A 27,873-nucleotide genomic window follows, 5' to 3' on the forward strand; every position below is an offset into this window, starting at 1 on the left:
CTCACTCTCTTCTCCAAATATGGCCACAGTGGTTCCTTAACATTTAAGTCTGGTGATTGTGCAAGCCATGGGAGATGCTTAACCTCAGTTTCATGCTCCTCAAACCCAGACTGAACACATCAAGCTATGTGTATTGGAGCATTATCATCTTGAAACATGGCATCATTTGTGGTAAACAATGGTTGCACCATAGGATGAACATGGTCACTCAGAATATCAAAGTAATCAGTGGCAGTAATTTGCCTGTTCAGAGTGATAACAGGACCTAAAAGAATACCAAAAATTGTTCCCCAAACCGCCGTTGTTCCTCCTCCACATCTGACAGTTGGCAAAAGACAGTCCAAATGATAAACTTCCTTTGGCATTTGCCAAATGTAAACTCTCCCTGATGTCATAAAAAGTGTGAATGATGGTTCATCTGAAAATATAACAAGTTTCCAGCCATCAAGCGCCCAGTTTCTGTGCTCCTTAAAACATTGCATCCACTTTCTAGCATTACTATTAGTAATGAGGGGCTTGGCAATAGCAGCACTACCATAAATTTCAGCTTTATTAAGTGTTGCCAAACTGTTTTACTAGAAACTAGATTGCTGACACTCACATTAAGTTCTGCAGTTATTTTTGAGGTAGTAGTTTTATGTTTTCTAGCTAAAATCCTATTCAGTGTCATGCAATCTCTTTCGGCGCCTCCGTAGCCAGGTAGGAAGGAGCAGTAGTGCGTATCACATGCTTCTTGATTAGACCGGGGTTTGAGCCCATTACCACCAAATACAGAAGATGCGGAAAGGTCAGGGAATGACCACCGCATATCCCGGAGCAATATGGCCTTAGTTGCTAATGCTCCTAAAAACCAAAACAACAACAACAGCAATCTCTTTCAGTCAGCTTCGATTTTCTGCCACAATTCACCCTATCAGATTCTGTTTTTTCATATTTGGTGAATGCAGAGATTATTTTTGATACAGTTTCTCAGGATACATTAAACAAATCAGCAATTCTGGTCGCCAATGGCCCTGATAAACATGTACCAACAATTTGACCTCTTTGGAATTCATTTTCTTTATGTACCTTTTTATATCACCTCTAAATAAATATCAGCTTTTATTGTCTTTCCTTTACAGTATTACCAACAAGACATAAAAAAAGAATAATAATAATAAATCATCATCACTGATCATTAATCATAATCTTTTATGATTTCTCTCATTTCTTCAATGAAATCATACAGCCATCACAAAACCTACCACTTTCATATCAGGTGTTTCCATTATTTTGTCCATTTCCTGTACATTACATATTAAATGATTAAGTGGGGAGCCTATACCAACAACAATACTAATGAAGATGAAGAGTATTGTTGTTGGTATTAGGCTTAATGACACAAGGGTTACTGAGGCCAAATTGTTTCTGTTCCTTTTTTATTTACAGGCAACATATAGTTACAGATGTTAAATTATATGCTCCTGTACAGGTCAATATATTTTAGAAACATCAAAAGTTCTTCTTTACTTGCTTCATTTCCTATGAAGTGAGCTAAATCATGAGAGATGTTCAACGTGGAGAGAGATTGAAAAGCGTTAGAGAGGATAGTTGAATGCAAGGGACAATCAACCAGAAAATGACGGACCGTAAGTTGCGCCTGACAGGATGAACACTGAGGTAGGTTTTCTCCGAATAGTAGGAAGAGATGTGTGTGTTCATCAGAAGCTTGAGAGCCATAGCTTTGGATCTTGTTTTATCCTGTAAAGTTTATTGTTGGTGTTACTTTTCCAGATCTGTGACCAGTTGTTGTACATGCCCATCTTCAATAAAAGTGTGTGTGTGTGTGTGTGTGTGTGTGTGTGTGTGTGTGTGTGTGTGTGTGTGTGTGTGTGTGTGTGTGTGTGTGTGTGTGTGTGTGTGTGTGTGTGTGTGCAGCAGTCACAGAGAAAGTTTCTGTTTTGGACTCACATTCTTTATTTTTTCATTATAATAACATTACAAAAAACTTGCATCTGACTTACCACATGGCCATTTATTACTCTGTATAAGATAAACTTAAACTGCATAAGTACACTATAGTATTAATTATAGTGAATTTGTCTTTTATGATTTATTTTTGGTTCTTATTTCTTCAATGAAATTCTTTCTTCTCTGCTATGATGAAATCTCCACTTTAATATTCACCTTGATCTTTTAAAATGATCTAAACACAGTCACATCCAAACATTATAGGATATCAGTGGCATTAATAATAAATCAATGGGAATAATTTCATTTCTTTGCATAAAAAAAACAGCTGTTTTAGTGTTGATGTTTTCTAGGAATGCCATTTGACGTGAAATTCCACATGAATGTTGTACTCTTATCATATTTGATTGTTTTATAGTATTTGAAATTATTTTAATATTTAGGTAAATAAATCTACCACAATTTTTTTCAACATCAGTATTTGTCTTATAAAGAAAAGAAGATGAATCCATACAAGTATTTTGCGGTTAAATATTTTTTTCCAATTTTACATCACCTGTGTCCTATCAGTATCACAATTTGGTGATGATGACTGATATTCTTATTCAATTTTAATAGTATATACACCAATGAAAATTACTTGTTTTGTTTTTCCACTGATATATAATTAGACATAACTATATTTGTGACATTATTTTGTTAGCAGCTGTCACTGTTTTTTTCACCCTCTTGTATTCTGTGTAACACATGATTATGACATCTGAATTGTGACTTCATTGGAATGTTGACTGGCTTTCTATCTTGGATGCCATGCCAATACAGTGCAGGATAAAATTATGGGGAGCTTCTGCTTTCACTCCACCTATTGCATCTATTGACCTCCTCACAAAATTTGACTATCACCTGCCCTTCTTTCCTTGCCCATGTGGAAATGAAGGCAGCCCCTATAAAGAGTTTCTCAGCAGAAGTGCCCCACCTCCAAATTGCTTGGGGTGGAAATCAGGGAGAAATTTCATTGTATCGTCTCTCTCTCTCTCTCTCTCTCTCTCTCTCATTGACCAGTGTTACAACATGTATGTTCTTGTTTATACTCCAGCACGACCATCAGCTCAGTAGAGTTTACAATACAAACATTAAACACATTTAGCAGCCACATACTTGAACTCCGGTCCACTCAAAGAGCACATACTACTGCACTCTCGGCTCCTGACCAATTGGCTACATCACCACACTAAATACAATACCAAAACAATGTTTATAACTTGGCTTGTGTGTATGCTTCCCAGTAACATTTGGTGAATATAGGGAAACTTTCAGTACCACCTTGACACCACAAACAAAGAACAATTATGCTTACTGCCATTACTACAATTTCTATGTAAAGTTATTGTTTTACCAAATAAATGCATCTTATCTGCATCGGATACATTGTAGGGTTGTAATCTTTTAGAATTTCATATAAAAATAATTTCATATAGCCAGTAGCCACTCATCAGAGCAACCCAATTTGTTTTTTTTTTTTTTTTTTTTATGTGAACCCCAAACACGAGAGGTATTAGAACCTATAGTACTTAGTACCATGCTTGGGTTGGAGGTTGAGAAGACGAAAGAAGATATTTGTTGACATTGGACTTGAACTTCTGTAGATTGTAATTGTCAGGAAATACGTATGAAGGAAGGTTGTTCCAGAAAACGGCAGTTGAATGAATAAATGAGGAAGATGAAAAGTTGGTTCTGTGGGTTTGAAGTTGGACAGTAAATGGATGTTGGCTGGTGGCGGCACGTGTTCGGACTGTTTTGAAAGAGAGAGCGGGAATTATAGAAGCCAATTCAGAAGAACAGTGCCCATGGAAGTATCTGTAGAAGAGGCATGCAGCAGAAACAATGCATCTATGAGAAAGCGAGTGGAGAGACTCTGTTAGAGATGAATCATAAATTAACCTACCTGCCCTCTTCTGAATGGAATCAAGAAGCCTGAGAGAGGTTTTGGGGGCACCACCCCAGATGTGGGAACAATATTCTGGCAGGGCAGATTTGCGATTTATACAGAGTGAGCAGCTGTTTGGAAGAAAAGTAACGCTGGGAGCGAAAGAGAAAACCAAGTTTTTTAGATGCAGAGAAAGCAATATTTGTAATGTGCTTGTGCCAAGAGAGATTAGAAGTCAGGGTAATCCCCAAAAGAGATATATCCTTTTGCCTAGAAATCGGAGTGTCACTAAAGATAAGCATAGGAGCAGAAGAATCCTTTTTGCGAGATATAAGACAAGACTGAGTTTTAGAAGGGTTGAAATCAACTAAGTTGTCTTTGCCCCACTGGAGAATTACCTGAAGACCGGCATTTAAGGAATTGGCAGCAGATTTTCGAGAACTTGAAGCTGATTGAGCAGGACAAGGTTTCTCAAAATGGAAAGTTGAATGCAATGTGCTATCATCGGCAAAACTATGGATAGGATTTCCAGTCAATGGAAGGTCATTGATATACAAGAGGAAAAGAGTGGGGGAAAGAATTGAACCTTGGGGAACACCGGCATTAGTGGAGAAGTTAGAAGACAGAGAGCCATCTACCATCACCCTCAGTGAGCGATCAGAGAGAAAACTGGATAACCAATTACAAAAAACAGTTGGCAAACCATAAGATGGAAGCTTGTTTAGAAGACCTTTATGCCAAACACGATCTAAAGCCTTTGAGATGTCAAGAGCAACTACTTGTGTTTCACCGAACCTTTCCATTGAATTAGTCCATAAATGGGTAACATAAGCCAGAATATCACCAGTGGATCGACACTGATGGAATCCATACTGGCGATCGTTGATCAGATGGAAGGTTTCTAGGTAGTTTAAGAGTTGGTGGTTAATTGATTTCTCCATTACTTTAGAAAGAGTAGAAGTAATTGCAATGGGACGATAATTGGACAGGAGGGATTTGTCACCCTTTTTAGGAACTGGCTGGATATGAGCAAATTTCCAAGCAGAAGGAAAAACACCTTTGGAATAAGAAAGTGAAAAAAAGCGGCAAACAATAGGAGTAACTTCAGGAGCACAGGTTTTGAGAACAAGTGGAGAAATACCATCAGGACCTGGAGCTTTCTTAGCATCAAGATTCATCAAAATCCTTCTGATAAACTTTTGACAGAAGACCACAGGAGGCATTGAATGGAGCGTGTTAGGAATGGTGGGAGGTGTTTTACCAAGATCATTAATACATGAGCTGGAAGAAAAATGGGATGCTAGCAGGTCAGCTTTATCCTTGGCTGAAGTGACAACAGAACCATCTGGTTTGGACAGAGGTGGAAGCAGAGATGGGCAAAAGTTGCGGCCAATAGCTTTGGCAAGAGACCAGAATGCTCGGCTATCATTAGGGCAAGAAGCAAGTTTTCTACTCTTAGCCTGTTCAAACTCTAGTTTGGACTGATTAATAACTGCTTTACAATTGTTGCGAGCTTTGGTGTAGGCAGAAAATGAAACTGAAGAATTAGAAAAAAGCTAATTACGATATGCAACATTCTTCTCTTGGACAGCCTTAGCACATTTATTGGAAAACCAAGGTTTAGATAAAGGACGAGATTTTAAAGTGGAGTGTGGGATAAAGGATTCCATTCCTGCAAGAATACTCACAAGATCTGAGCAAACGTTGAGATCTGAAGTTTTGAAACAGTAATCCGACCAAGGAAAAGAAGAAAAGAAGTCTCACAGGTCATCCCATTTTGCATTCTTGTAATGCCAAACAATACGAGGTTGGGAATAGGCATGAGATAAAGGTTCCATTGGAGAAGAGACAATCACCAAGTTGTAATCTGAAGTGCCTAAAGGACCTCTCACTTCAACCTTGTACTTAGAAGGGTTGTTTGTGAGAAAAAGATCAAGCGTATTGGCTGTATGATTAGGATTGTCCAGTATTCTTGTAGGTAAATGAACAATCTGTGCTAGGTCATTAATAATTTCAAAAGCCTCAGCATCACGACCAGCTGGGTCGGTGTGACTAGAAAACGGAAGCCAGCTGGAGTTGTGAACATTAAAATCACCAAGGAAAATTAACTCACTGTTAGGAAAGTTGGACTGGAGAAAGTCAAGTTGCAAAGAGAGGAAGTCAAAGAGCTTCAAGTGATTAGTGGAGTTGGGAGAATGGTAGAGACAACAGATGAATTTGACACAATGAGGTAGAGAGATTTTAAGCCAGAGAAGATCAAAGAGAGGAGATTCCAAATTGCCAAGTCTCTGACAGGAAATATCAGATCGGACATATGCACAAGTACCACCTTTGAAGCGAAAGGAATCATACAGCAAATAATCTGGACATCTGAGATGAGCAGTAGTTGAATCAACCGATAACTGAGATTCAGTCAGAAAAAGTACATGGGGTTTGGAAGACTGCAAGTGGAAATGGACATCGTTGAGATTAGAATTGAGACCACGTATATTTGTGAAATGAATTAGGAAGTCCTTGGGAGGTTTAGTTCTTTTTGCAGATAAGCTTGCTCTATTATTTTGACAATTCATGGTGTATTCAATTGTAAGAAAAAGTGGGTGGGACATGCTGTATGAAGTAATGAAATTTTTGGATATGGCGTACATGTGGTAAGAATATATCCAGATCCTTGACATAACGTGGCCTCGACAATGCTCCCCGCATACACACTACTCGGACTCCCTCCAGTCACTATCTGGCAGAGTAGAGGTGGCAAGATTATACACTAGCTGATCCGGAAGCCTCCTAGAGAGTTACCAATAGGTTTGGTCCAGTGTACTAACTAGCGGCCAGCCTGCGAACCAAATTGAAATCTCCAAATTGAAATAGTTCCAAATTGAAATCTGCTGCCAAATTGAAAACTATAATTTACAGAACTACATATGTTTTAATAATTTAACTTTATTGCGTAGTCCATAACACAAAACATTAATATTCATAGAGATTTTAGTATCGGTGATTTGGAGAAGATGTAGTATCGGAAATAAACGACGCTAGAATTTGAACCACGTAGGTTGGAAAGAGATAGTTAAATTTATTATCTATTATAACTACTTAGAATTTACAAGTGTAACGTTATAGCGTAATACATACAACTTAAACCTCACAGGAGATACAGAATTCATATAACGTTAACTTGGTAGGAGATACAAAATACAAATACCATAACCTCGATACTGAAATATATATACAGGTAACCTTCGTTTTGTGCTGATTCGCAATAGTGCAGGTCACTAACCACAAAGGCATTTTTATTTTTATTTATTTATTTTTGCAATTTTTTTATAAATTTAAAGTTTAAAATCGTCAGACAAAATTTATGGGTATCGTACTGTACTATGTATCATGCACTGTTCACATGATCGAAAACAATCTGAGCTAATCGGCAATTAGCGCATACATATCAGAGGCGAGAAAACTTCTTGCCCTCAAAGTAGTCATCATTTATGGAAGCGAGAGGTAAAGGTCCATGCGGTGAAGCATTCATTTGGTTGTTGTTTGGAAATTTATTAGGCTAACATTTTTTATTAATTGTACTATTAATAAATTAAATAATAATTAATAATAGTTATAGCCATGTGCAGTTTTTGCCAATCGTGTTATAAAGTTTTTAATTTAATAGAATAAAGAGACACCATGTCTGGTAAAAGAAGTTCAATGAATACTAGTGCAAATGAAAGCATGAAAAAGGCACGTTGATCGATCAAATTGGAAAATAAGATGAAAGTTATTCGGAGGATGGAAGCTTGTTGAAGCTGCCCTAATGTGCAGGGCTATGAATATGCCTCCATCGACTATTACTACAATTTTTTATGAAGAATGCTGATAAAATAAAACAATCGATGCAAAGTGCTACCAGAATAGGTGCTACACAAGTTAATTACAGCAGAAGTAAGCTTTTGGGAAAAATGGAGCAATTGCTGACATTTTGTGTCGATGATTTGAACCAAAAAAACATTCCCTTGAACCAAGCTGTAATAACTGAAAAGGCTAAGTCAATTTTTGAAGACTTAAGGAAGAAAGCAGGTCAGCGCAATGAAATATTTTTGGCTAGCAAGGGCTGCTTCATGAGATTTAAAGCAATAACCAAATGCAGAAGTGCGAAAATTATGCAAGGCAGCAAGTGCAGATGTTGAGGCGGCTGCCACATTCCCTGCAAAGTTCACCCCTTCGCCTGGCAGGTTCCCCACTGCCAGCTAACATATCCCACCCTGGAGCGGGATGGGCAGTTTGACCTTAATACCGGATTCGACACTGCTTGAACATGACACTGACAAAGACATTCTGCAGCTTTGCTGCCAACACGCCATTGGCGATCTGAACCGGGTACTCTAACCTGGTTCCCTTTAAAACCCCATCCCCAGGCAGGGGAGGGAGGAGACAGGTCTCTGTCTCCTCTCCTCCCTGCCTATCCCCCATACTTTGCCTGGTGGGGCTCGTCTCCACTGACCTCTTTGGGGGATGCCTACTCTATCGTTCCTATTCTTCTATCTGTTTTCCCCCTGGTCTTCAGTCTCTCCCCTTCTCACTAAACTGACCGAGTACACCCCTTAACAATGCCGCCAAATTCTAATCAATGTCTAAATTATACTGGTTTCATGTAAATCTCTAAGACAACCAACAGTATTATCTTTCATCTAGCATATAACCTCACATGTCTAAACTGAATAATATCAAAATTTTGCCCAACCTATTAGGCCTTTAACACATCTCTTTAGCATTCAACTCCAACCAATGATTTCCTAACAGCAATCCCATTAAGCATTAATGTCAAACAAGTAAAAAAAAAAAAAAAAAAAAAAAAAGTTTTTTTTTTTTTTTTTTTTTTTTAGGTTCTAGCCACCTGAAATCCCAGGAAACTAGATGGCAGGACCTGCCAGAGCAATTTGTTGTGATACTGGATACACCCTGCTAGCCTCCACATGGCAAGGCATGGGCAACGTCGGGCCCCACTAGGGGCCTGATGGCCAATAAGTCAGACAAACAATAGGCACAACATATCACACTGCACAGACATGTCACACACACTTTCAAGTCTCTGGCTTGACAGTGTACTGTCCTCGATACACCGAACACAAGGGGAGATGGGAGAAATCCTAGGTGCTGTCTGACAAGAACATACCTTATACCTTGCAAAGTTTCAGGCCATAGTACAGGAGGATGATTACCCTTCAGATCTCATCTTCAATGTTGATGAAATGGGCCTTTATTGGAAAAAGTTGCCCTCAAGAACCTTCATTACCCATGAAGAAAAGTCAGCTCCTGGATTTAAAGCATCAAAAGACAGGCTGACACTTTTGTTAGAAGCAAATGTGTCAGGCAATTTAAAATTGAAGCCAATGTTGGTATACCATTCAGAAGCACCATGTGTTATGAAAGGTTCAAACAGAGCCAGGTTGCATGTGTACTAGAAGTCAAACAAGAAGGCTTGGGTGACACAGGATGTCTTCTTGGATTGTTACACCAACTATTTTTGCCCTACTGTTCTCAAATTCAATGACAAAAATTTACCAACCAAGGCTATTCTTCTTTTGGGCAATGCCCCTGGAAATCCTACAAATCTGGGTGAAGCCAGAATGCCTCTTAAAGATAATGTTATCTATATGCCCCCTAATACAACGTCAGTTTTGCAACCCATGGACCAGGGGGTAATAGCCACCTTTAAAGCTTATTACCTAGGGCAAACATTTACAGAAATGGTGAAGGCTTTGGACATGACCAACATTATCATCAGAGAATATTGGCGGCCGTTTGATGTCTTAAAGAGCATCAATCGCATTAACACAGCCTAGCAAGAAGTGACTGCACACTGTCTAAATGGAGTGTGGCGTAAACTTTTCCCAGATCTCATGCATGACTTCAGAGGATTTGAGCCACAACAGAATGTTGTAGAAGACATCAGCAGGCTAGCACAAGAAGCAGGGTTAGAAGAAGTTACAGTTGAAGATGTAACTGAGTTCTTGAAAAGTCATGCAGACAATTTCAAATGAAGACCTTGAAGACTTAGCTGCAGAACTTAGCCAACAGCAGGAGGAAGAGAAAGAAGACTCTCCTCTAAAAATTATGAAGACCAGTGATCTACAACGGATCCTTGCAAGTGTAGAATCCCTAACTAGTAAGCTCTGTGACATTGATGACGACTGGGAAAGGAATGTCACAGTTAAAAGGGGATGTCATATCAACACTGAGGCCTTATTTTGAAATTCTTAAAGAAAGGAGGAAGAAATCCAGGCAATCAACATTTGATCCTTTCTTCAAAAAAAGGCAATCTTCTCAACAGGGCCTTCAACAGAAGATCCTCAACCTTCAAAAGCCAACTAAAACTACACGACTGTCAAAATGTTTTATGTACGCATTAATTTATTTTTTATTTACATCTACGTACTATTATATTTATGTAGGTTAAAAATAAAACACTTTTTTTATTTAAAAAAGTTTATTTCTTTGCTTTAAATATACCAGTATTGAAAAGGGTAGGTAAAATTTTTGATGCCCGGAACCTAACCCTGTGATTTCCCATTGACTCCATGATAAAAAGGTTGGTTGAGTGGGAGAAGACAGAGGGTGGTAATCAATGGGCACTGCTCTTCGTGGACTAAAGTTATTAGTGGAGTCCCACAGGGTTCGGTATTGGATCCACTGTTGTTTTGTATAATTATCAATCATACTGATGAAGATATATCAGGATTAGTGTCGAAGTTTGCAGATGATACAAAGGTTGGCAGGGTTGTTAATAACAGTAATGGCAGTGTGCTACTGTTTGTTTGTTTGTTATTTGATTTTTAGGAGCATTAGCAACTAAGGCCATATTGCTCCGGGATATGCGGTGGTCATTTCGTGACCTTTCCGCATCCTCCGTATTTGGTGGTGATGGGCTCGAACCCCAGTCTAATCAAGAAGCGTGTGCTATGCACTGCTGCTCCTTCACACTTGGCTACGGAGGCGCCTAGTGTGCTACTTCAACAGGATCTAGAAATTTTTTGGGAAGATGGGCTGAGAAGTGGCAACTGAAGTTTAACATTGATAACATTTAATATGGGTAACCCCAGAGGAATGTACCCACTGTGTGTTACTACACTAAAGGTGGTAGCAAATGTAAAAGACCCGGGGGTAATTGTACAGTCAGATATGAAGTTTTCTGAGCAATGCAGACAGCCTGCCAGAGCAGGCCATGGGATTTTGTCAATGATCTACAGAAATTTGGCTAGCAGGGAAAAGGAGGTGATTGTCCCCCTGTATAAGGCAATGGTCAGGCCATGCCTTGAGTACTGTGTACAGGTCTGGAGGCCTCATTTCAGGAAGATTTTAGATTTGCTAGAGCGTGTACAGAGAAGGCCAACAAAGATTGGTGAGGGGAATGAAGAGATCCTCTTACCAAGAGAGGCTTAAGTTCTGCAAATTGCAGTGGCTCAGGACTAGGCACCTGCGAGGTGATCTGATTGAGGTGTATAAGGCCTTGAATGGGTTGAGCATGCTGAATTCTGATGGGATTCTTCCACTTGTTCAGATTACGAACCTAAGGGTGCATAAATTCAAATTGAGGAAAGACAGATGTAGAATAGATGTGTGGAAATTTGCCTTTAGCCAGCTGGAACAAACTTCCATCTGTCGTGGAAGTTGATAGGTTAAATAAATTTAAGGAGGAACTGGACGAACATTTAGAGGAAATGCTTCTGATGTTTTTTTTTTTTTTTGGCTGATGCTGCATAAGCTCATATGTTTGCTTTCTTGCATCACATTCCACTATTACTACGACTACTTTGTGCCTGTTGCCCCAGGAATATAACTCGAGCATAAATTGAGGGCTACCTGTATATATATGTATATATATATATATTTATTTATTTTTACGATTTATTTATATTCGATTTACATTCGGCCTATACTGGTTTATATTTAAATTACTTAGCATACTAGCATTAGCATTAGTAGAGGCATTTGATGCAAGAAAGCAAACTTATGCATCATCAGCCAAAAAAAAAAAAAAAAAAAAAAAAACACTTCCACTTCACCCCTTTGTTCATTCAAAACACCTGTCCAGCTGAGTCAAACTTATTTAGGCTATCAACTTCCATGACAAGGGATGGAAGTCTGTTCCACCAACCAACCACTCGCTGGCTAAAGGCAAATTTCCGCACGTCTATCCTACATCTGTCTTTCCTCAATTTGAATTTATGCCCTCTCAGGTGATTATTCTGAGCAAGAGGCAGAATCCCATCAGCATTGAGCATGCTCAAACCATTCAATGCTTTATACACCTCTATCGGATCACCTCGCTGGTGCCTAGTCTCCAGACACAGTAATTTGCAAAACTTAAGCCTTTCATCGTAAGAGCACCCCTCTGTCCCATTCACTAATCTTGTTGCCCTTCTCTGTACTCGTTCCAGCAGCTCTACATCCTTCTTGAAATGAGGCCTCCAGACCTGTATACAGTACTCTAGGTGTGGCCTGACTATTGCCTTATACAAGGGAATAATCACCTCCTTATCCCAGCTAGAAAAATTCCTATATATCATTGACAATACACCATGAGTTACTCTTGCAGCCCATCTTCACTGCTCAGAGAACTTCATATCTGCCTGCACAACCACCCCCAGGTCCCTTTCATTCTCTACCACTGTCAGTGTAGTACCACAGAGTTGATACGTTGCTCTGGGGTTGCTGTTTCCCACGTGTAGTACTTTACATTTGTCAATGTTAAACTTCATTTGCCACCTCTCAGCCCATCTGCTCAACCTTTCCAGATCCTGATGCAGCAGCATAGTGTCAGTAGTGTCCTTGACAACCCTGCCTACCTTTGTATTGTCCGCAAACTTCGACATTAAGCTTGATATACCATCATCAATATCATTTATGAATACAGAAAACAAAAATGGACCCAACACTGAGCCCCGAGGGACTCCACTAATAACATTAGTCCACGATGAGCAGTGTCCATTGATTACCACTCTCTGTCTTCTCCCCCTCAGTCACCCCTTTATCCCCAGCAGCAATTTGCCTCCACTGTCACACTGCTCCAATTTGTGCAGCAGTCTTCCATGTGCAACAGTATCAAAAGCCTTTCTAAGATCCAAGTATATAATATCAAAACTATTCCCTGCATCCAGTTCTTTTGTGACTGCATCATAATATCCAATCAAATTGGTCAGGCAAGACTCCCCCTTAACAAAACCATGCTGTGTCCGAGCTATAACTGAAGTCTTGTCTAAATGATCCTGCAGTGCTTCTTTAACTAGTGCCTCCATTAATTTTCCTGGAACAGAAGTTAAACTCACAGGTCTATAATTGCTTGTGTCAGCCTTTGATCCTCCTTTGTGAATTGGGGTCACATTTGCACATCTCCAGTCTGTGGGTACCTTCCCTGAGTCCAACGAAGCTCTCATAATTATGGCTAAGGGTTTGCTTACTTCCTCTGCTGCCTCCTTTAATATAACTGGATAGATCCCATCCACCCCGGGTGCCTTTCTTGTGTTTATCTTCAACAATTTCTCCTCCACTTTACTTTCAGTTATTACAAGATTCTCTAGCTTACTGCTAGAGTTGAATACACCTCTGGCTTTCCGCTCGCTAAATAACTCCTCATGTGTGAATGTCGATGCAAAATATTCATTTAGTTTGTTAGCTCCTGAGCAGGATCATCAACAGTTGACCCATCGATATCAAGTGGATCAATCTGATTCATCCCCTTCCTTCTAGAGTTTACATAAGTAAAGAACTCTTTGCTGTTTTTCTTTGCATCCCTTGCCAAAGATTTCTCGTAATCTGCCTTCGCCTGCCTAACCTCCTTTGTAACTTGGTTACAGATCAACTTGATTCTATCATAGGCTTCTGTGTCATGTGTTAATTTGTATGTATACCATGCATGTTTCTTCTCTGCCATATGCCTCATCGGGCGCCTCTGTAGCCAGGTGGGAAGGAGCAGCCATGCGTAGCACATGCTTCTTGATTAGACTCGGGGTTCGAGCCCATCACCACCAAATACAGAGGGTGCGGAAAGGTCAGGGAATGACCACCACATATCCCAGAGCAATATGGCCTTAGTTGCTAATGCTCCAAATAAACAACAATCCCAATATGCCTCATCAATTCATCTGACATCCATTTAGGCCTAAACCTTGAACAATAAAGTACTACACTTTATCGAGGGCTAACCCTTTCAATATGTCACCTACAATTAACCCGGCTATCAGTTTCTGATATAATCTGCCTGTTTAACACGGTCAAAAGGTAATTCATGCGATAAATGGATAAAAATATATATATATATTTATATTTTTGTATAGTTTAAGTACAATTAGTAAAATAGGTAAGATTTATTTCATATAGGATAAGCTGGTAGCTACTTAACCCTATAATAGCCATAACTATATAACTATATTTTCTATATTTTATTTATATATATATATATATATATGCAGATTAGAGTATAAATGGAAGAATGCTGACCACATCAGATGTATTAACAATGGAAAAAATAATAAGTAGGTACCTGTAAAATAAAAAGTAAATTAAAATAAAATTAAATAAAAATACATATGGTACAGTCAGTCCTCGTATAGCACGATAGTTGTGTTCCTAGAAACCCTCGTGCAATGCAAAATCGTGTAATATAAACAACAGGCCCTATGGGAAAAATAGGGTTAGGTGCCGAACACCAAAGATTGAACACACATTTGTAACCAAAACATTACCAAACACAATAAATAATCGTAATAAAATACTTACGTATTTTATTACGATTATTTATTATTATACGTAATAAAATACGTAATATGAAAGCATTTTAATTACTTTAAGTATTTTATTACGACTATTGCGTAATAAAATATTGCTAATGCTTTTGCTTCTATCGTAAGCAAACTTGTTTTTTGTTTGATTTTCTATGCAAACAGATGACAGCCATTCCATCTCTTCCAATTCTTTGTGTCTTAATCTAATGGATTTTAATTACACTTTGAGTTGTTCCTACTATGAAAGTTGTTTTTATTTTCTCTGCATTCTTTGTAATTCTTGGCGTTGCCTCATTTAGGTCTGTAGCACGTGCAATATCACGTGGTCTTTCATTTCGCTCAAAGTACTTCACAATTTCATATTTTTTCTCTATCGACAGAGGTAGACTGGCCATAAGCCTTACCGGGGAAACCCCAGTGGGCCCGAGGCTAGTATGATTGTGGCCATAAACCATAGTATGAGGCCACTACAAATTTTCCCGGGTAAGAATTTTTGACCCAGTCCGCCTCTGTTTATCGATATTGCTTTTGTTTTTCTCTGTGAATCTGCAGTGTCTTCACCAGGATGCTTCCTTTTCACACCTTTTAAGTATTTTACTCATTTTTAGGGAATAAAGCACAATTACAAAACAAGGAGGCAAGCTTACACATAAACAAAGCTGCACGTGTGTAGCAACTGAATAAACAACACCATAAAGGCAGAGACTACTATTAACACCTCACATTTTACTAAAGCATATTTCTAGGGGTTACTACCATAAAACAATAAAAACAATTTCCAGTTGCATTTCTGCTAGTGGAATCTGTTATAAACTGGTAGTAAACTCGATCTAATTGCATTTGCGATTATACCGATAGCTGGAATTGTGTTGCTTTTTACGTTATTATGGTGAAATGTGTTTCCCCTTCACTGATATAAAAAACAAATACATTTTCAGAATCTCCTCTTCATTCCTATCGTGTTACGTTCAGTTGGGGTGATTTCGCGTTCGACTGCCATTTCTTGTAAACACAAAGGTGAATCATGCATAAGCGAATTTGGTTCGTGTTATATAAGATATCGTTCCCCTATTTATAAATCATGTATGATCGAATTCGTGTAATGTAAATACGTGTTATACGAAGACTGACTGTACTTAATAATATAGATCCAATGATTTTAATTTCGTCATCTAGGTTCAACAGCCAAAACAAATTTAGCAAGAAGCAAGGCCTCTGTTTCTGATATGAAGTATACATAGCAAGAGGTAAAAAAGTAGGCTGGTGTATATTTCATAGCCAACCCAACAGAGACAAACAAGGAAAGGAATGAAAACCAGATCAAATCTAAAGTCAAAAATAAAAATAAAAGTAAAAATTAAGATAAGATTAAATAAAATAAAATAGCAAGCCACCCAAGAGGCAGACAACTTACGGTGGTGCCAAGCAGGAGCCTGTGAAACAGGCTGTGGGGAGCAAACGTTAGTCAAGCTGGATCAGTGAACCAAAGAAGTTAGAAAATTAGTTCTCGGTGAATTTATGACATGTTAAAGTAATCCAGAGTGTGAGAAGGTGTAAATAGGTCAAAGTTACCCATGTAGTGGGGGGGGGGGGTTGGCAATTAAACAAAAGAAGCATAAATAACCCAGTATATGGAAGAAATATCAAACTGACAAAGTAGAGAAAAAAAGCATCTAGACTTTGTTGGAGACAAAAAAATATAACTTAAAACTTCATAGGAGATACGGAATTCATATAACTCTTTTTCATATATAGCTTTTTTTTATCTCCAACAAAGTTTAGAGCCATTTTTTTTCCCTACTTTGTCAGTTTGATATTTATGCTTCATTTGTTTAATCGCCAACACCCCCCCCCCCCCACACACACACTACATGAGTAACTTGGACTTATTTACACCTTCTCCCCTTCTCACACTCTGGGTTACTTTAACGTGTTAAAAATATGCTGAGAACTAATTTTGCTAACTTCTTTGGTACACCGATATAGCTTGGCTTACGTTTGCTCCCCTCAAGCCCATTTCACCAGAACCTGCTTGGCACTGCCGTAAGTTGTCTGCCTTTGTCAATATCATCTTGTATGCTTTTTACATTACTTTTGTTTAAATTCCTCTTGGGTGGCTTGCTATTTTAATTTATTTAATCTTATCTTAATTTTTACTTTTATTTTTATTTTAGATTTGATCTAGTTTCCATTCCTTTCCTTGTTGGTCTCTGTCAGGTCAACTATGAAATATACATCAGCCTACTCTTTTATCTTTTGCTACGTATATTTCATATCAGAAACAGAGGCCTTGCTTCTTGCTATATTTCCATTGGTTTTGGCTGCTGACTCTTGATGACAAAGTTCAAATCATTGGATCTATAGCATTAAGTACCATATGTATTTTTATTTAATTTTATTTTTATTTTACAGGTACCTATTTATTATTTTTTCCATTGTTAATACATCTGATGTGGTCAACATTCTTCCATTTATACTCTAATCTACTTATCTATATTTCTTTATGGTCACATTGGGTATTTCTGCTATTACTGGCAGTGCCCCTTGTCCATAATCCATACCAATTCTTTTATTATCATTCTTTTCAAGCCGTTACTATTCACTACAACTACTTGTTATTAACACATTATATATATATTCAATAGTGTAAAATTCAGAGCATAACCGGTGCATAGTGTTATTACTGCATTGGGATATAAGTTTAGTGTCGTATCTTTAATTACATTGAAATTGAACCAAAACCATGCCTCGGACTAGAGCAGCAAAGCAAAAGGCTTAATATAATGGCAGTGCTGTGGCTTGGAGGAGAATGAGGGAGTGGTTGTCCTTTGAATCACAGCTTTATGAAATGTGCTGTTGCAGGAGAGAAAGTGTCCCCAAGACACACATGACAGAAAAATATAACAGAGAGAGACCGCGCGCATGCACATGAGTGTTTTGTGAACCAATGTAACAAACATGCCACTGTCCACTTTTACTTGGATTTTTGGATTTGATCCAGAAATATTTTGTGCTGATCTAGTTTTATGGGAGCCAATCAAGAACTACATTAAATGCAATCAACTTAACAAGAATTTTAAAGCATCATTCCTAATGAGGTTTTGACAAGGAGAATGTCAGAGTTCAAGATGCCAAGAAATTTGACTTACTGATGTTCAAGATATTGAAAGCCTATTATACAATCAGTTTGTTTGTTTGTGTATTTTGGAATTTTTAGGTGCTTCTGTAGCATCTACAGTTACAGTATGCATCTGCAACTATAGTATGCCATATATATAGAAAAGGTTTCACAGTGCATAAGAAATTGAAGTTGTGTGTTTATCACATGGTCTATATACTGTCATATGTATGGTATACAGCTGTAGTTGCATCATTTGTAGGATATCTAGGTTAGAGAATATTGTAAGCAGTAATGAGTATAAAAACCAGTAAGGCAAATTAGCATCAAAATAATTTATAAAAGCTTTATGCTTACTGAAGTAATAAATTAACAAAAAAAAAAAAAAAAAAACATGTGTTTGCATCCATTTTCTAGAATAGGTTATCATTAAACCAAAGTTTTATTTGGAAAACATGAACAAGTTTTTTCATAATGGCACTGATTTCATCTTATAAAGCTGGTGCAATGAGCTAACATCAATGGTTATTTCAACTATTCATTAAAATGGTCACTTGGGTAGTAACACACCATTACAATATACTTCTTTTATGAAAAGTACTGTTTATTTGCAATCCAACATTGAGGCAGCTCAATGTGATAACTTAAAAAAATGAGAGGTCAATGTCAATTATGAGAAGGTCATCTTTCATATCAAACTTTGTGTTAATAACAACCTTTCTAATTAAAGGTATTTAAATTAATTAACTTGTAGGTTTTGTAAATATTTTAGTTAAATGCAGTAAAATCTCGCTAATCGTATCTTTAGAATTTAGAATTTGGACTCTCCATAATTCAAAATGCATTGTTGATGTATTCATACAAAATGGAAATTTTTTCTAAATGAGAATTTAATTATACAATTCAATACATATTTCAAAATGGTTTCACAATCACTTTATAAAAGAAGCATAGGCATTCAAAAGAAAAAAATTAAGAAAAGCGGGATTTTTTCTGGAAAAAGTGATATGACATCTTCAACACCAATTCTGCAAACAGGCTATCCATCTATAGGCTTCATGACAAATTCGAGTGGACAGGGTCCATTGAGTACTAAACTTGTACCAGAGTAGTTGACCAATAATTGTTACTACCCCTGAAAATGAAATGTTAGTAGCTCAAACATTCTTAAAAAGTTCAAAGAAAATAAACCAACCAGGAGGGCTTCTAAAATTTCACACAGAACTTCACATCAGTTGATGAAGCATTTACATTTGAAGCCATATCAATCGATGCTGATAAATAATTGGGGCAAAGATAAAGAAAGCCTGCACGAGAACGACAAGAAACATCGGATAACTTATGCGAAAATTAGTTTCCCGATACGGCACTCTAGTGCTGCTCGCTCGGTAAACAGACGGTAGGTGCTATGGGTCTGGAGCAAAGTCGAGAACGATATATTGATTGACAGGTAGGCGTGGCAAACGATGTGCTGATTGGTGCGCGAACATACATGATAACATTGGATTAGTATCACTTTAGCAGCACTAATGGTAACTTGTCCTAATCGCACATGCCCTAACCTTTTTTCACAATTATATTTCATAATAGTGAAAAAAAGTCAGGTTACCTCGACTTGAATCCCATGGGAGCTTGAACCCCTCCCGAAGTGGAGGGGGTAACCTAACCTTTTTTCTTTAGAATCAGTCATATTTAGAAATACATACATAAAAAAATAAAAAAATTTTTATGAACGTATTTCTTAATGTATCTATTTCTATTCATAAAAAAATAATTTTTTTATGACTATATTTTTATTTTCTTGTTCAATAGCATGCCCTAATGGTGAAAAAAGGTCAGGTTACCTCCACTTGAATCCCATGGGAGCTTGAACTCCTCCCAAAATGGAGGGGGTAACCTAACCTTTTTTCTTTAGAATCATGGGTGGACTAGCACATAAATTGTTTATTAACAAAATATAAATTTTTTTATTACTGTACTTTTATTTTTAAAGACACTTGTGTGGATACACATGTATCATAACGTCAATCAGCACCTTAATAGCTATTCAGTATACATATATATAAAAAGAATCTTTCTTTCTTTTTTTTTTTATTATCCCAACCTAACGTTTAAGTTTAGGTCGCGAAATACAAGGAAACCTTTTCTTTTATTTTCTAACCTACCATTTAAGCTCAGGTTATGAAATACAACGAAAAACAAAGAAACCCTTTTCTTTTTTCGTAACCAAACCTAAATCAATAATACAGTAAAAATACTCATCAACTCCAAAAATCTTCTTTTAATAATGAGAAAAAAAAAAACACAATGAAGAACATAAAAATGAACGGAACGAAGCTTTCTCAGAAAAAAAATTCACGAGTACAAATCATACAGTTGGACCTGAACAGCTATTCGCAATTGGAGTAACAATATTGTGAAAAGTATCTTCATGATTTTTCCCATAAATTTGACGCCACATATATTCGTTGATGTGACCCATCAACATATGTTTACAGCTGCCATTTACTCTTTTAGTTACACTTTTTAGTTTCTTCCACCGGGCTTTGATATTATTCGTATGTGGATCTACAAAATGTTCCTTGTGTTTCACCATTAAATGTTTGTAATTCTTTTTTTCTAAGGCTGTAATACAGCTATATGGACACCATTCATCTGTTATGACGGTAGTATTTTTCTTCACTACTTTTCTAAGGCCGTAATACAGCTATATGGACACCATTCATCTGCTATGATGGTAGTATTTTTCTTCACTACTTTTCTAATAATGCGCAAAAGAGTTTTTTCTTTCCGATTTTTTATCAATTTCATGGTTTAGTTTTATTGGCGCATCAGCAACTAAGGCTATAATGCATCAATTTCATGAAGACGAATTTAGATTCTCTTTCGAACACACCAAACACCCATTTCTTCTTAGCAGTTAAATTTCGTCTTCTGTGATGTTTTGGTTTTACCAATACAGTTTCGTCTGCTTCTACAATTTTCCCCGATCCACCCAACTCAATGGGTTTTTTTATCAACTGCAATTTGCAAATATCTCTTAGTTTCTTATAAAACTTAATTTCTGTCACTTTTGAAATCTCCGGATGGAATGCTGTCATAGTTACTGCGTGCACGTTGACCAAATGTTTTGTATTTTCCATAAAACTATGTTTCAATAAAGAAACTCGTGAAGAACATTTTTTACAACACCACAATTTTCCATGTGACTCTGTTCGTGATTCAATTAGTTGAAAATAATTATTGCACTTAAAACAGTACAATTTCGGTCTTATCAATTTAGTTTTCATCAAAAAATCAAGCAACGTTTTATTTTCCTTACAAATTTCTTCCATCTTTAAAAGATTCATCGCTACTATTACCTGTTCACCATTCATTACAAAACTATTATGCACCGTTCTTTACTGGTAAATACACATCATAATGCCAACCAATGACTACACAGTAGCTTGTCATCTGTCGCACCCACCACCAATCATTTCATCGTTTGCCACGCCTACCTGTCAATCAATATATCCTTCTCAATTTCTGCTCCAGACCGATATCACCTACCGTCTGTTTACCGAGTGAGCAGCGCTAGATTCCGGTGTTGGGAAACTAATTTTCCGCATAAGTTATTCAACGTTTCTCGTCGTTCTGATGCAGGCTTTCTTTACCTTACCTTAGCAGGCGCCTCCATAGCCAGGTGGGAAGGAGTAGCAGTGCGTAGCACACCTTGATTAAACCGGGGTTCAAGCCCGTCACCACCAAATACGGAGGATGCGGAAAGGTCAGTGAATGACCACCGCATATCCCGGAGCAATATGGCCTTAGTTGCTAATGCTCCAAATAAACCACCAACAACAATAAATGTCTTTACCTTAGCCATAATTTGTTATAGGATGATCAAGATCAATACTTATAATTCTGCAAGACCATACTGAATGAGTTGAGATAGGGCAGTGTACTCCCTGAGAAGAGGCGCTTCCATAGCCAGGTGAGCAGGAGCAGCAGTGCGTAGGGCATGCTTCTTGATTAGACCGAGGTTCGAGCCCGTGAGCCACCAAATACGGAGGATGCGGAAAGGTCAGGGAATGACCACTGCATATCCCCGGAGCAATATGGCCTTAGTTGCTAATGCTCTTAAAACCAAATAACAACAACAACAATAACAACAACTCCTGAGAAGATTATCTGATCATGAAGAAACTTACTTTAAATTAACAGGCCATGTCAGCAGGTGAAACTATGTTTACTAGTCATCAGAAAAGTCCCACATCAAGATAGAAGAACAGCTAAACCCATCAGGTGTTTCAGTTTTGGGTGGAATTGCATGTTTTAGAATCACCAGACCTATGTTCTTTGATAACACAGTGACAGGAGAAGCATATCTTAACAAGTTGAGGGATACTATCATACCACAACTGCACCAGAAATTCAATCGACAGAACTGTTCCTGAAACAGGATGGTATTCTGCCTCATCGTTCTCAAGAGGTGCATGCATTACTAGACCAAGAATTTCCTCACAGATGGATAGGTTGGTAAGGATCAATCAATCAGACACTATGGTAATCAAACTACACCCATGGCCTTTTTCTTTTGGAGAGTCATCAATGACAATTAAGGACAATTGTACAAGGTTTCTGGTGCATGAACAGCAATATTGTACCACCAACAATCTCAAATGCTTCATTACCAACATCTTTCAAGAAGTGGATGCATACGAACTTTCAGGAAGTGGATGCATACATATGCACATCTTTGACAAAGTGTGTTGCAGTGTGGCAGAGAGAGACTTCAGGAACATGTGAACAATGAGCACAAACATTTTGGGCACCTAAGGAATTAACATTTCTGTGTGGTTTTTCTCTCTTAAACAGTTCATATATAACAACCATATTCTTATGAAAAAATAAATAAGCAACTGTATATCTACTTTTGCCTAACCCAGTATAGGGAATATAAAGTTTCTCTCAAGACTGTTTTGGCTTATTTGTTGCTGATGGAGGATGTAACTTGGTTTTCTTTTCAAGACTTTGCTTCCAAATTAGAGATAATACAGTGGAATATAAGGCTCCCACCCAACTCTCTCCTCTAAAAAAGTTGCATAAGAATCTGCTGGAAGAAGTTCAACCAGTATTTTTGGGTACTCACTAAACAGACAGTCAACAGGGGAGGTATTTTGCTAACATCATGCCAAAATAAAAAGCTTGCTGATTCAGTTCACAAAACATAAAATACATGAGTGAGGATTTGAATAATTAAATTACTCTCTATGCAGTCCCAGTTAGGTTCCAAATGAATTTTTTTCTATATAGAAATTTTGTGCCCCACTTTTGCATAATGTATTTTTCAAAGAAAGTACATTTGTTGCATTGAGATTAAGATAGCTTGAATGAAACATGATTTTCATTATTTTAATTTCTGAAACTCCAACAATTTTAGTTTAGTTCTGAAATATTTCCCCCCAATCCACTTCCGAAAAAAATTATTATGCTACTAGTCTGATATGTAGCTGTCTTCTCTATTTTAAAGGAGATATGCTAATTTAAGAGTGTCAACTTTTTGGTCCTGGAAACAGTGGTTCCATAACCCACTGCCACATTCTGTGACTTCTTGAAAAGACAGGATGTACAGTTATGACGTTTACGTATAAATTACATTATTAGACTAATTTAACCCTTTTATTACAAAATAATTTATATACCCCTCTCAACTACAGCTGATTTGTGCTGGCTGGAGTGTTGTATTATTTCTTTTTTGTTTTTAAAAACTTATTTTCCTCTATCGTATTAGATCTATTCCTTTTGTGTATATTGCTACTCTCATCTTTACATTCCTCACTAAATATATATACATACACACAGATGTGCCAAAACATTATTGATCACCTACCTAATATGATGTTGGTCCTCCACATGCAGTCAAAACAGCTCGTACCCAGTGAGGCATGGACACTACAAGATTTCTAAATGTGTCTTGTGGTATCTGGTACCAACACATAACCAGCCGATCCTTTAACTCCTATAAGGTCCATGGTTGATGCCGCAGATCAGAGTTGCTGTTCCAACACAAACCACAGATGCTCGATGGGATTGATGTCTGAGGAATTTGGGGCCTGGAAGTCTTCCTCATGTTCCATGAACCAGTCTCGAACAATCCAGGCGGTGTGGCATGGCACATTATCCTGCTGAAAGACGGCACCGCCAGAGGAGAAGACTGTTGCCATGAAAGGGTGTACCTGGTCAGCAATGATGTTTACGTAGGTGGTATATGTGACCAGCATATGGATGACTAGACCCAGGGTATCCCAGCAGAACAACGTCCAAAGCATGACACTGCCGCCACTGGCTTATTTTTGTCCCATGGTGCATCCAGGCACCATCACTTTCCCCAGATAAACAATGCACACGTACCTGGCCATCCACATGGTGCAACAGGAAACGTGATTCATCGGACCAGACGACCTTCTTCCAATCACTGAAGGTCCAGTTTCGATGCTCGCGTGCCCATTGTAGGTGCTGTCACCGGTGAATCGTAGTTAGCATGGGCACTCAGAGTGGTCTGCGGCTACACAGCCTCATTTTCAATGTACTGTGTTTTGTGGCACATTACTCCTGTCACCGGCATTCCAATTACCGGCGAGTTGCGCCACTGCTGCCAGGTACCATTCGGGAAAGTCTTCACTCACCTCCAGCATCAATGAGCCGTGGTCGTCCCCTCCTCAGATCATTTTCAACAGGTACTAACCACGGCTGACCGTGAGCATCCTACCAGCCGTGCCGTTTCGGATATGCTCTGACCCAGTCGTCTGGCCATCACAATTTGACCTTTGTCAAACTCACTTAAGTCCGCTGCCTTTCCCATCTGAAGAACAAGAGTAACACTGATTGACGGAGCTGAGTATCAGGTGTTTTTTATACTGTGTCCTGACCCGCGCACACGTCGTAGTTCACCTGCGGCTGCTTCGGTTTGCATAATGACTCACTGGTCATAATGTTTTGGCTCGTCTGTGTATATATTAATACAATATGGAAGGCTAATAGTCCAAATCACTGATTTGGGCTCTCATAATGAACTGTATACACACATAATGTACACAGTGAAATATGGCCTTAGATGCTAATGCACTATATAAATAATAATAACAACTAGGTATAACAGATTTGTACAATGATGTTGGTGATTAATATATATTATACACATCAGCTGGTCACTGCTTCTTCCATGTTTACAATATGCAATATATATTAACTTAATGCACCAAAATAATTCAATGACATGCCAAAGGTTAAGCATTGCAATCACTTGCATGTGAAAAAGAAAGGCATCTCACATTCTTAAAATAACGTTTCAAGGATGTGCTGCAGACCATTTCCAGATAACATTTTTAGTACAGCAAGCAAGACATCTTTACTTCCAAACTGCTTGTGAATTTTAACCCCCAAAATTGTCTTTCCAAGTTTGGTCACAAGCCCAAAAATCACAGGAAGGGAAGTCTGGATTGTACGGTGCATATTATAAAGATGTGCTTCCAATGCTCAATAGGTGTCTTACACTACTTCAGTAATATGAGATCTTGTATTATTTCAATTCAGATGGGTTTTTTTATTATTTATGGGTTTTTTTTTTTCGGAACAACTATATTCAAATGCAGTTGAGTATATTGAGTATTTGCAAAGTGTCAACATAATAAGAACCACTTACAGTGTGATTTTCTGGGACAAAGTGCAATAAAATTATTCCTTTGTTATCAAAAAACAAGAGTTAACATCATTGACAAATTGAGCAGTATGGAATTTTTTGGTGGAAGTCTGTATGCCTCCATGTGCTGTGTCGTTTGGATAGTCTTTGAATCATAATGCCAAATCCATGATTCACTGGACATGACAAGGATAAAAAAATTAAAGTTTTGTTCCATCTGTGTCCCAAATCACTGACAAATTTCAACTCCCTTTTGTTTATGCTCCTGTTAAGTCATGCAGAATCCATCTTGTGTGAATGCAGGACAGGTTTAATGAGACAATTACAGCACTGTAATGCTGTTTAAAGGAAACACTCAGCTTTACTGCTAATTCTTGCAAATGTCTTGTTTTCTGCACTTGAAATTGTTACAGCAGTGCTCAATAAGATACATCTTTGCCGATCCTTCACTGCAACTTCATTACTTTTAAAATATTTCCACCAACAATCTTTGGAAAGCACTGGTTCTATAGGCTTCTTGAATAATCTCATATGTCAGTTGATCAGTTTTCCCCCAGCTTAACAAAAAACTTTATCAAAATTCTTTGTGAACAATAACAGAAACTTCTGCTTTGGCTGCCATAGCAATTAGTAAAATATAAATCAATACAGAACATAATGATGAAAGAAGATACAATGAAGACTGCATATATATCAACTAGGGAATGATTATCTGTCACATTGTGCATTCATAGTGAACTGTATACATACACTTATACAAACATAATGTACACAGTGCAATATGGCCTTAGATGCTAATGCGCTATATAAATAATAATCATGTTGGTGATTAATGTATATTATACACATTGGCTGGTCGCTACTTCCTCCATGTTTACAATGAATACAAATATAAAATTTATCCTATTGTGAAACTTGCAATGTATATTAACAAAATACTTCAATGATACTAAAGGTTAAGCATTGCATACACATGAATGTGAAAAAGAAAGGCATCTCATATTTTTAAAATAACATTTCAAAGATGCGTTGCAGACCATCTGTAGCTGTTAGTAATTGCTTGTAACAATAGCAATGGAAGAACATTGACAGTCCACCTATTTTTAAATCTACTCTCACCTGTCAGCATGCCATAAGGCAGGCCCGAGACAAAAAAAAAAAAAAAAAAAATTATAGCTTATCCAATAAAATGCACTGTTCTAAAAGCAGTGAGGCCACTTCACTAGAAAATGCAAGAATTTATAATTCAATGCAAGTGAAATAACCATGTAGCTGCCTGTGAAAAGGGAAATTGTAGTAAAAAAATTGTATACAGAGCTTCAGAACTGGATAAGCAGCTTTTGTGAAAACATGACCTCAAATGCAAAACAGAGATGAACAAAAAAATGTTAATATAAAAAAAAAGAACAGAATAACCTAAAATAAAATTCACTATATAATATAAACAGTACTTTGCTTCCAGAATATAATGACTAATAAAGAATACAATGACAAAATATGCAAAAAATTAAAATACCCTGAAAATATAACTCACATCAATGATGGGTTTTTCTGGTGGAGGAGTCATTCTTTTACCATCTTCATCTTTTAAATCTTTATCCTTATTTTTCTTGCCTTTGCTAGATTTACTTTTGCTAGATGCCTTCTTTCCCACTGCAGCTTCAGCTGCATTCCTAATAAAATATTTGAAAACATTAATGCATGTTTTATACTTTTCTTGGCATTGGCCATTTTAGAATAATGCAAATTTATTTATGTAATGTAAATCATGTAAATTTATTTCCATTTATTTCCATTATTTCTCATTTTTAGCTTAATTTAATGCATTAAACATAAATATAAAAATTGATATCAACATATTGTATCTGCTTCCGACAATAAAACAAGCAAAAATATACAATTCTTCCCAAACTTTAATTTATAATTTAAAATCCAGTCCACTCTCAGGAATGCAGAGCATTAGATTTTACCTATGGCAAGGTAAACTATCACATCACAGATAAAACCTAGTACGTCTGCGCAATAAATAGTACTACAAACATAAAACCTAAAGAAGGCGGGAAAATTGAACATTCTAAGACTGACCACCACAGGATATAGAGGTGAGGTACAATGATATTTTAATCTGATGCATACCCATAGGGCTTTAAATCTCCTATCACGGTTTGCTGTCATATACGTAAACCAACCTGTTTATTTAAAATTAAGTACATATATTAAAAAAAAAAAAAAAAAATTCCTCTTATTATTCCAAATTACCTAAAGTTTACTTGGCAAAACTGGTATAGAGATTACACAAATGGATATGTCTTTTTTTTTTTTTTTTTTTTTTAATGTAAACCCCAAACACGAGAGGTATTAGAACCAAGTACTTAGTACCGTGCTTGGGTTGGAGGTTGAGAAGACGAAAGAAGATATTTGTTGA

General features: G+C 37.4%; 1 protein-coding gene across 3 annotated transcripts in view; it reads right to left on the minus strand.

Annotated features, from left to right (window-relative positions):
* Positions 1–27,873, minus strand: part of LOC150086692 (ATP-dependent chromatin remodeler CHD5-like) — a 683,856-nt gene that overhangs the window by 344,825 nt on the left and 311,158 nt on the right. For all 3 annotated transcript variants that reach the window (XM_090372691.1, XM_090372693.1, XM_090372692.1), the window contains one exon: positions 26,983–27,121. In XM_090372691.1, coding sequence (XP_090228817.1) covers positions 26,983–27,121 — 139 coding nt within the window. The remainder of the gene's footprint in view (positions 1–26,982; positions 27,122–27,873) is intronic.

The sequence above is a fragment of the Mastigoproctus giganteus genome, chromosome 4 (genome assembly GCF_048544385.1).
Source record: "Mastigoproctus giganteus isolate SK-2022 chromosome 4, ASM4854438v1, whole genome shotgun sequence".
NCBI lineage: Eukaryota > Metazoa > Arthropoda > Arachnida > Uropygi > Thelyphonidae > Mastigoproctus > Mastigoproctus giganteus.